The 10,963-nt window shown below is 41.9% G+C and overlaps 1 protein-coding gene across 1 annotated transcript; it reads right to left on the reverse strand.

Annotated features, from left to right (window-relative positions):
* Positions 1 to 2,950: 2,950 nt before the first annotated feature.
* On the reverse strand, positions 2,951 to 8,088 carry LOC110515973 (phospholipase A2). The gene is made up of 4 exons (XM_036973335.1): positions 7,965 to 8,088; positions 7,250 to 7,478; positions 4,017 to 4,123; positions 2,951 to 3,523 (listed from the first exon to the last, which is right to left on the reverse strand). The coding sequence occupies exons 1-4, from the start codon at positions 8,005 to 8,007 to the stop codon at positions 3,375 to 3,377; spliced, it is 528 nt and encodes a 175-aa protein (XP_036829230.1). The 5' UTR covers positions 8,008 to 8,088; the 3' UTR covers positions 2,951 to 3,374.
* Positions 8,089 to 10,963: the final 2,875 nt, after the last annotated feature.

Below are 10,963 nucleotides of genomic sequence, written 5' to 3' on the forward strand. Positions count from 1 at the left end.
ACACACCATTAGATTCTAACACACACACACACCATTAGATTCTAACACACACACACCATTAGATTCTAACACACCATTAGACTCTAACACACCATTTAGATTCTAACACACACACCATTAGATTCTAACACACACACGCCATTAGATTCTAACACACCATTAGACTAACACGCCATTAGACTCTAACACACTATTAGACTAACACACCATTAGACTCTAACACACACACACACACCATTAGACTCTAACACACCATTAGATTCTAACACACACACCATTAGATTCTAACACACACACGCCATTAGATTCTAACACACACACACCATTAGATTCTAACACACCATTAGATTCTAACACAAACACACCATTAGATTCTAACACTCCATTAGACTCTAACACACCATTAGATTCTAACACACACACCATTAGATTCTAACACACACGCCATTAGATTCTAACACACACACACCATTAGATTCTAACACACCATTAGACTAACACACCATTAGACTAACACACCATTATACTCTAACACACACACCATTAGACTCTAACACACCATTAGATTCTAACACACCATTAGACTCTAACACACACGCCATTAGACTCTAACACACACACACACACCATTAGACTCTAACACACCATTAGATTCTAACACACACACCATTAGATTCTAACACACACACGCCATTAGATTCTAACACACACACACCATTAGATTCTAACACACCATTCGATTCTAACACACACACACCATTAGATTCTAACACACCATTAGACTCTAACACACCATTAGATTCTAACACACACACCATTAGATTCTAACACACACGCCATTAGATTCTAACACACACGCCATTAGATTCTAACACACACACGCCATTAGATTCTAACACACACACACCATTAGATTCTAACACACCATTAGACTAACACACCATTAGACTAACACACCATTAGACTCTAACACACCATTATACTCTAACACACACACCATTAGACTCTAACACACCATTAGATTCTAACACACCATTAGACTCTAACACACACGCCATTAGACTCTAACACACCATTAGATTCTAACACACACACCATTAGATTCTAACACACACACACCATTAGATTCTAACACACACACACCATTAGATTCTAACACACACACACCATTAGATTCTAACACACCATTAGATTCTAACACACACACACCATTAGATTCTAACACACACACACCATTAGACTCTAACACACACGCCATTAGACTAACACACACACACGCCATTAGACTCTAACACACACACACACACACACCATTAGACTCTAACACACCATTAGATTCTAACACACACACCATTAGATTCTAACACACACACCATTAGATTCTAACACACACACACCATTAGATTCTAACACACACACACCATTAGATTCTAACACACACACACCATTAGATTCTAACACACACACACCATTATATTCTAACACACACACACACCATTAGACAAACACACCATTAGATTCTAACACACACACACCATTAGATTCTAACATACACACCATTAGATTCTAACACACACACACCATTAGATTCTAACACACACACACCATTAGATTCTAACACTCCATTAGACTCTAACACACCATTAGATTCTAACACACACACCATTAGATTCTAACACACACGCCATTAGATTCTAACACACACACACCATTAGATTCTAACACACCATTAGACTAACACACCATTAGACTAACACACCATTATACTCTAACACACACACCATTAGACTCTAACACACCATTAGATTCTAACACACCATTAGACTCTAACACACACGCCATTAGACTCTAACACACACACACACACCATTAGACTCTAACACACCATTAGATTCTAACACACACACCATTAGATTCTAACACACACACGCCATTAGATTCTAACACACACACACCATTAGATTCTAACACACCATTAGATTCTAACACACACACACCATTAGATTCTAACACACCATTAGACTCTAACACACCATTAGATTCTAACACACACACCATTAGATTCTAACACACACGCCATTAGATTCTAACACACACGCCATTAGATTCTAACACACACACGCCATTAGATTCTAACACACACACACCATTAGATTCTAACACACCATTAGACTAACACACCATTAGACTAACACACCATTAGACTCTAACACACCATTATACTCTAACACACACACCATTAGACTCTAACACACCATTAGATTCTAACACACCATTAGACTCTAACACACACGCCATTAGACTCTAACACACCATTAGATTCTAACACACACACCATTAGATTCTAACACACACACACCATTAGATTCTAACACACACACACCATTAGATTCTAACACACACACACCATTAGATTCTAACACACCATTAGATTCTAACACACACACACCATTAGATTCTAACACACACACACCATTAGACTCTAACACACACGCCATTAGACTAACACACACACACGCCATTAGACTCTAACACACACACACACACACACCATTAGACTCTAACACACCATTAGATTCTAACACACACACCATTAGATTCTAACACACACACCATTAGATTCTAACACACACACACCATTAGATTCTAACACACACACACCATTAGATTCTAACACACACACACCATTAGATTCTAACACACACACACCATTATATTCTAACACACACACACACCATTAGACAAACACACCATTAGATTCTAACACACACACACCATTAGATTCTAACATACACACCATTAGATTCTAACACACACACACCATTAGATTCTAACACACACACACCATTAGATTCTAACACACCATTATACTCTAACACACACACCATTATACTCTAACACACACACCATTAGACTCTAACACACACACCATTAGATTCTAACACACACACCATTAGATTCTAACACACCATTAGATTCTAACACACACGCCATTAGACTCTAACACACCATTAGACTCTAACACACACACCATTAGACTCTAACACACCATTAGACTCTAACACGCCATTAGACTCTAACACGCCATTAGAATAATGTCCTTACTGTTTTCTTTTGTACGTTTGAAAATGTCAGTCTACAAGCTGTTTATAGAACTGCTGTTTGAGTCCTCAGTCATTGACTTAATGATACACCCCCACCAGGTCTGTCATGGTGATAGAATCACACTGTTAATCAGACCCATGGGCCGTGCCCATCAGACGGACAGAGGGTAAAGTACTGTAGGTCTTTATTACACACACACACCACTAGCCAGGACAAACAAGAGAAAACACTAGTCTCTCACACACACACACACACACTGTGTAACAGCATCAGTGACGGGTACAGGTGGGCTGTTCGTATCCACACATGAAGTCGGGCCAGACAGAGTATTTAGGGATGAAGGGAGCTCTCCTCAGACACCTGGCCGCCTCCCGGTCACACCTGCACAGAATCTTGTCACATCTGTTCTTGAGAGACTCTAGAACCACCGGACAGAACACACAGGGTGGAATTTAGAATTCTTAGAATGCAATAGGACTAAATAGAATGCAATAAGACTAAATAGAATGCAATAAGACTAAATAGAATGCAATAGGACTAAATAGAATGCAATAGGACTAAATAGAATGCAATAGGACTAAATAGAATGCAATAGAACTGTATTTGTCACATTATCGATGGAAAATTGCCCCTTGGCTTCAGACCTGGAAATACAGCTTGTATCCACGGTTGTTACTAGTTACCACAGTCAGAATTGGCTACATCATAAACATACATGTGCTTTGAGCTCTTCATTTAAGGTTAGGGTTAGGCGTAATGATGAACCACTATCCTAGAGAGTGCTTAGGAGTACAGAAATATAGTGTTGCATTATGGGATGTGTAGTTCATACAGAAATACAGTGTTGAATTATGGGATGTGTAGTTCATACAGAAATACAGTGTTGAATTATGGGGATGTGTAGTTTGTACCGCAGTTGGACATCTTGTTCTCACAGGTCCACTGGTACTTGTCCGTCTTGGTCTGACAACCCAGATTCTCAGCCTTCCCATAGCAACAGTCATGCTTGTGACAGCACCTTGTGGACAGAAAATAACAAAATCGTGTTGTTGATGGGAGTTAACTCTGGTACAGTGTATAATTTCTCAAAGTGCTTTATGTAAATCTAGTCTGCTATACAATCCATTATGTGAGGACAATGGCTTTGGGTTGTGTTCTCTTCAGCCTCGGACTATGTAGTAGCTCATCAACAAAAGCAGAATTCAGTCCATGTTTTTCCAAGCTCAAAATGGAGGGTCTGAGAAACTAGCTGTTGGCCATGGGATAGGAGCCATCAGGTCCGGATCTAGCCTTTTGGGGGGGTCCTAACCCGAGATTTGGTCAACTATTAGGCAAACTATTAGAATTTTAGCAACCAGAAAATGGCTGAGAGATTTCTACATATTGCACCTTTAATGATATCTGTGAGTGTGACTAGCAACATCAATTGGGGTCCACTGGAGGTCAGGCCCCCTGGGCACGTGCCCTGAATGCCTAGCCGCTATTTGGCCATGATTCCTACAAGTTTAGATACAGTTGAAGTCAGAAGTTTACATACACTTAGGTTGGAGTCATTAAATCTCGTTTTTCAACAACCACACCACAAATTTCTTGATGACAAACTATAGTTTTGGAAAGTTGGTTAGGACATCTACTTTGTGTACGACACTAGTCATTTTTCCAACAATTGTTTACAGACAGATTATTTCACTTATAATTCATTGTATCAATTCCAGTGGGTCAGATGTTTACATCTGTGCTTTTAAACAGCTTGGAAAATTCCAGAAAATGATGTCCTGGCTTTAGAAGTTTCTGATAGGCTAATTGACATAATTTGAGTCAATTGGAGGTGTACCTGTGGATGTATTTCAAGGCCTACCTTCAAACTCAGTGCCTCTTTGCTTGACATCATGGGAAAATAAAAATAAATTGGCTAAGATTTTTTTGTTGTAGACCTCCACAAGTCTGGTTCATCCTTGGGAGCAATTTCCAAACAGCTGAAGGTACCACGTTCATCTGTACAAACACCATGGGACCACGCAGCCGTCATACCGCTCAGGAAGGAGACGCGTTCTGTCTCCTAGAGATTAATTTACTTTGGTGCGAAAAATGCAAATCAATCCCAGAACAACAGCAAAGGACCTTGTGAAGATGCTGGAGGAAACAGGTATAAAAGTATCTATATCCACAGTAAAACGAGTCCTATATGTACATAACCTGAAAGGTCGCTCAGCAAGGAAGAAGCCACTGCTCCAAAACGGCCATAAAAAAAGCCAGATTATGGTTTGCAATTGCACATGGGGACAAAGATTGTACTTTTTGGAGAAATGTCCTCTGGTATGATGAAACAAAAATAGAACTGTTTGGCCATAATGACCATCGTTATGTTTGGAGGAAAAAGGGGGAGGCTTTCAAGCCAAAGAACACCATCCCAACCGTGAAGAATGGGAGTGGCAGCATCATGTTGTGGGGTTGCTTTGCTGCAGGAGGGACTGGTGCACTTCACAAAAGAGATGGCATCATGAGGCAGGAAAACTTTGTGAATAAATTGAAGCAACATCTCAAGACATCAGTCAGGAATTTAAAGCTTGGTTGCAAATGGGTCTTCCAAATGGACAATGACCCCAAGCATGCTTCCAAAGCTGTGACAAAATGGCTTAAGGACAACAAAGTCAAGGTATTGGAGTGGCCATCACAAAGCCCTGACCTCAATCCTATAGAAAATTTGTGGGCAGAACTGAAAAAGCGTGTGCAAAAAAGGAGGCCTAAAAACCTGACTCAGTTACACCAGCTCTGTCAGGAGGAATGGGCCAAAATTCACCCAACTTATTGTGGAAGGCTACCCAAAATGTTTGACCCAAGTTTAAAATTGTTTAAGGGCAATGCTACCAAATACTAATCGAGTGTATGTAAACTTCTGACCCACTGGGAATGTGAAGAAATAAATAAAAGCTGAAATAAATCATTATCTCTACAATTATTCTGACATTTCACATTCTTAATATAAAGTGGTGACCTAAGAAAGCATTTTTTTTTTACTAGGATCAAATGTCAGGAATTGTGAAAAACTGAGTTTAAATGTATTTGGCTAAAGCCAAATACATGTAAATTTCTGACTTCAACTCTAACTGGATAGACTTAATTTATCAATCTGAAATGTGTTAGCTGACATCTCTAATTGAGTGACTGACTGTCAAAACAACAGGAAAAACTGCTGTTGTTCCACACAATCTCCAACTGTACACCCATTCTAACTCTCAATCTCCAACTGTACACCCATTCTAACTCTCAATCTCCAACTGTACACCCATTCTAACTCTCAATCTCCAACTGTACACCCATTCTAACTCTCAATCTCCAACTGTACACCCATTCTAACTCTCAATCTCCAACTGTACACCCATTCTAACTCTCAATCTCCAACTGTACACCCATTCTAACTCTCAATCTCCAACTGTACACCCATTCTAACTCTCAATCTCCAACTGTACACCCATTCTAACTCTCAATCTCCAACTGTACACCCATTCTAACTCTCAATCTCCAACTGTACACCCATTCTAACTCTCAATCTCCAACTGTACACCCATTCTAACTCTCAATCTCCAACTGTACACCCATTCTAACTCTCAATCTCCAACTGTACACCCATTCTAACTCTCAATCTCCAACTGTACACCCATTCTAACTCTCAATCTCCAACTGTACACCCATTCTAACTCTCAATCTCCAACTGTACACCCATTCTAACTCTCAATCTCCAACTGTACACCCATTCTAACTCTCAATCTCCAACTGTACACCCATTCTAACTCTCAATCTCCAACTGTACACCCATTCTAACTCTCAACAGTGAGTTGAGACACCGACTGAGTTCCTAAAATAATATACATGTATTGTTGTGGCCAAAAGCCCCCGCTTATGTTGATTATGTTGCTTATGCCTGGATCCGGCCCTGGCAGACAGACAGCACATTACAGCATGAAATTACTGTTTGTAGATATTCATGGTCTGTGGATGTATTTAGAAATCAGAGTTGGTGCCAACCGGGTTTGTGCCAAGCCACAGCTGTAATTACACCACGGCTAAGTGCTGAGTCCCAGTAGACTTTAGACCAACCAGCCCTAGTCCAGTAGTAGCTCCGTGTGTGTGTGACGGTACTCACCAGTCAGCCTTGTCTCGAGGCCATCCCTGGCCTCCCAGCCCGCAGTAACATCCATACATGATGTAAGCCACCGCCGACCTCCCAGTGCTGCATTTAACGACGCCCGCCAACTCCAACAAGCCCCGCTTGTCCCGCCGCCGCCATCGCTCCGGTAACGGGGAGGTGACTGTCGGTGTTGTCGCTAACTCAGTGCCTTCGTAAGATCTGGTTATCCCGTCGATAACATGCTCTAAATTTAGATTGTAATAGGTATTGTTAAACAAACGGTTGATGTATTCACTATAACCGCTGTGAGTGTGTGTGTACTTACAGAGAGACAAACACACACAGGCTACAGTGTGCAACAAACTAAATTTATGTACAATTTGACGGCTTTGTTTTTTGGAGAAATGTTCTCATATTGCTGTAAGATTCTAACACGCACACGCCAACTTTCCCCTGCTCTGTAGGCTGTCCTAGACCAGACAACAGTCTGCTGTACAATGCAGGGATTCACCTGTATGACAAATACATATATAAAACTGGTTTGTGTCTTAAAGAATGAAAATCCCTTTTATTAATAGCCTATAGCCTTCTGTCTTTTGGGCATATGTGTAGCCGTTCCAATTTACGCACAGCTTTTTTTGCTTTTCTGAAAATAACCACGCAATACAATTTGACATCAATGCTGTTGTTTAGATAAAACTACTTTCCTGAAACAGAACAGAACACTTACCGGAGAACAGAAGCAGAGCGAGGTATAAAGCAGACATCTCCATGCAAGCCACGCGCCTAGTAATGGTCTTCTATTCGAGAACGCGTCAGTTTATGACCGCGTTTCCCAAACTAGGGCTCGCGACTCCACGTGAGGTCGACTGATATGAACATGGAGTTGCGGGAGCAGTGGCGACCATCATTCCGTTTTGAGCCCCACATTTTTAGGACTTTTTAAAAAAATGTTATAAATGTCAAATCACGTTATATTGAAGGTAGCTTTGATTTGACTGATCAAGTCAAAGTCTTACTTTCAAAATCGTAACTAGCAGTCATCATCATGACAGTCGACAATCTACTGGCAAATCCTTTTTAATCCTTGACATATTAAGATAAATAATTTAGAGAAATTATCGGCCATTGAACATAAAGATTACACATCGAACTGGAAATCGCAAATTCAACAATGAATCGCTTGGAAGGAATACGTAGCTCCAACTCCAAGCATTGCAAAGCAACCACGAACGAATGGAGAGGCTGTGTGTTTTATTCAGAGTTCCCACCATAAATCCAGAGAATGCCAGACTTGGATGACAAAGTTTGATGACAGAATTTGCCCACAAAGGACCGCTGCGCCACCTTCACAAGGTGAGGTGTTGGGACTCTGCTGTTGGGACAGCTTTATGTAGGCCCTAACAGTTTGAGGGCACCGTTTGTCACCGTTATAGTGCAATGAATGTATTGTTTAGTGTTGTGTAGTGGCTTTGCTGGCCGGCAGCCCACATTGCTTTTGCTCCACCAAGATGTACATGCTGAAATCGCCACTGTGCGGGAGAATTGACTAAATCCGTCCGAAAACAAACATTATGTACAATAAATAGCATACAATATTATTATATTGTATTTGTATTTCAAAATCGTTGTAATGTGATCAACCTTAAAAATCTAAATGAACCTTTTTCAAAACTAAAAGATCAAATGAAACCAGAGCGCGGCCTTAGATCATGGGAAAGGGCCAGAGGCCGCAGCTTTTTTTTCAGATAACTTTGCTAAACGAAGTATTTATGTTCTGACTGAACGAATCAAAAACTCCCCAGTTTATGCTGTCCAAATGGCCGTTAGCAGTGAGGGCCTAGAAGCCCATGCGTTTGTTCGCTATACATGTCAGGGGATGCTATTTTCAATGACATATTGTTATGTTTCACGATTCCTGAGGATGAATTGAAGAAAAACAGTTTCCATATGGGATCGAATCGTGGACATTTGCACAGATGGTGCTACATCTATGGTGGGACGGAGGGCAGGCCTCTGCACAGATGGTGCTACATCTCTGGTGGGACGGAGGGCAGGCCTCTGCACAGATGGTGCTACATCTATGGTGGGACGGAGGGCAGGCCTCTGCACTCTAGTTATCAATGTGTCTCTCTTTGCCATATGGACGCATTGTATGGTACACTGTATGGTACATTGTATTGTACACTGAGAGCAACTGGCTTGAAAAAGGGCTGAGTACAGAACTCGGAGATATACTGCAGCAGGTTACTACGATTGTAAACTATGTACATCAAACCACAGCCCTCTCCCTCTGAGTATTAATGACGCGTTCAAAACAACTGGGAACTCGGAAATCTCCGACTTCAGTGCGTTCACGACAACTGAGAACTCGGAAATAAACGAACTCCGACTGTGGGAAAAATCGTTTTGAACGGTCATTCAACTCGGAATTCCAACATCTTTCTAGGGCTCCGAGCTCCGACTTTTTCGACCTGAAGATCACTGACGTCATGATTTGACCTCGTATTTTTCCGAGTTCCCAGTTGTCGTGAAAGCACCATAAAACGTATGATAGGCTACCCTTTGCCTGCTCATATATGTGTGAAGCTGGATTCAATGCTCTCCTCTGCATTAAAACACATATTGATCCAGGTTGATCCTGACTTTGAGAAGCTTCGAGTCGACATGCAATCAAGCACACCCATCTCATTAGCGCTGGTGAGATATACATTACGTCAGACTCATTTGCAATTGACTGTCAGATAGTCCCACATTGAAGTATGTGGTGGTGAGTTGAGAAGACAATCAGAAAAATTGTTAGAATGTTTTTCAATTGACAGCCACGGCCCCAAATAAAACACGAAACATTGGCTGTTAATTTTACATCTGTTTTTTTTAACATGGTTGTGGTCGCGAGGATTTTCAGATATCAAAATGGGGTCGTGGGCCAAAAAAGGTTTGGGAACTCCTTTTTTATTATTTTGTATTTAGGTTTGGGAACTCGAGGCGATTAAAAAAAATGGTTGATCCGGTGGCTGATCGTAGGCCAGTCCCCCGAACCGTTTAAGGTTAGAATGAATGTACTTCGATTTTAGGACAGGGGTTGAGGACAGCATCCACCCAGGAGGCGATACCTGTGATTGAATGATTCAATGGTCATGGACACTGTCCGTGTTGGACTTAGTGGTTAGAGTGTAGGGGCGGCAGGTAGCCTAGTGGTTAGAGTGTAGGGGCGGCAGGTAGCCTAGTGGTTAGAGTGTAGGGGCGGCAGGTAGCCTAGTGGTTAGAGTGTAGGGGCGGCAGGTAGCCTAGTGGTTAGAGTGTAGGGGCGGCAGGTAGCCTAGTGGTTAGAGTGTAGGGGCGGCAGGTAGCCTAGTGGTTAGAGTGTAGGGGCGGCAGGTAGCCTAGTGGTTAGAGTGTAGGTGCGGCAGGTAGCCTAGTGGTTAGAGTGTAGGGGTGGCAGGTAGCCTAGTGGTTAGAGTGTAGGGGTGGCAGGTAGCCTAGTGGTTAGAGTGTAGGGGCGGCAGGTAGCCTAGTGGTTAGAGTGTAGGGGCGGCAGGTAGCCTAGTGGTCAGAGTGTAGGGGCGGCAGGTAGCCTAGTGGTTAGAGTGTAGGGGCGGCAGGTAGCCTAGTGGTTAGAGTGTAGAGGGAGCAGGTAGTCTAGTGGTTAGAGTGTAGGGGTGGCAGGTAGCCTGATGGTTAGAGTGTAGGAGTGGCAGGTAGCCTGGTGGTTAGAGTGTAGGGGCG

Source organism: Oncorhynchus mykiss, unplaced genomic scaffold (assembly GCF_013265735.2).
Source record: "Oncorhynchus mykiss isolate Arlee unplaced genomic scaffold, USDA_OmykA_1.1 un_scaffold_229, whole genome shotgun sequence".
NCBI lineage: Eukaryota > Metazoa > Chordata > Actinopteri > Salmoniformes > Salmonidae > Oncorhynchus > Oncorhynchus mykiss.

What these genes read in the sequence shown, in the direction of transcription:
- LOC110515973 (XM_036973335.1), bottom strand. Translation starts at nt 8,007, where the DNA reads ATGGAGATGTCTGCTTTATACCTCGCTCTGCTTCTGTTCTCCG. An exon ending in CGCTCTGCTTCTGTTCTCCG is followed by an intron (nt 7,479 to 7,964) that starts GTAAGTGTTCTG and finishes ATCTAAATTTAG; the next exon opens with AGCATGTTATCGACGGGATA. An exon ending in GAACAAGATGTCCAACTGCG is followed by an intron (nt 3,524 to 4,016) that starts GTACAAACTACA and finishes CGGTGGTTCTAG; the next exon opens with AGTCTCTCAAGAACAGATGT.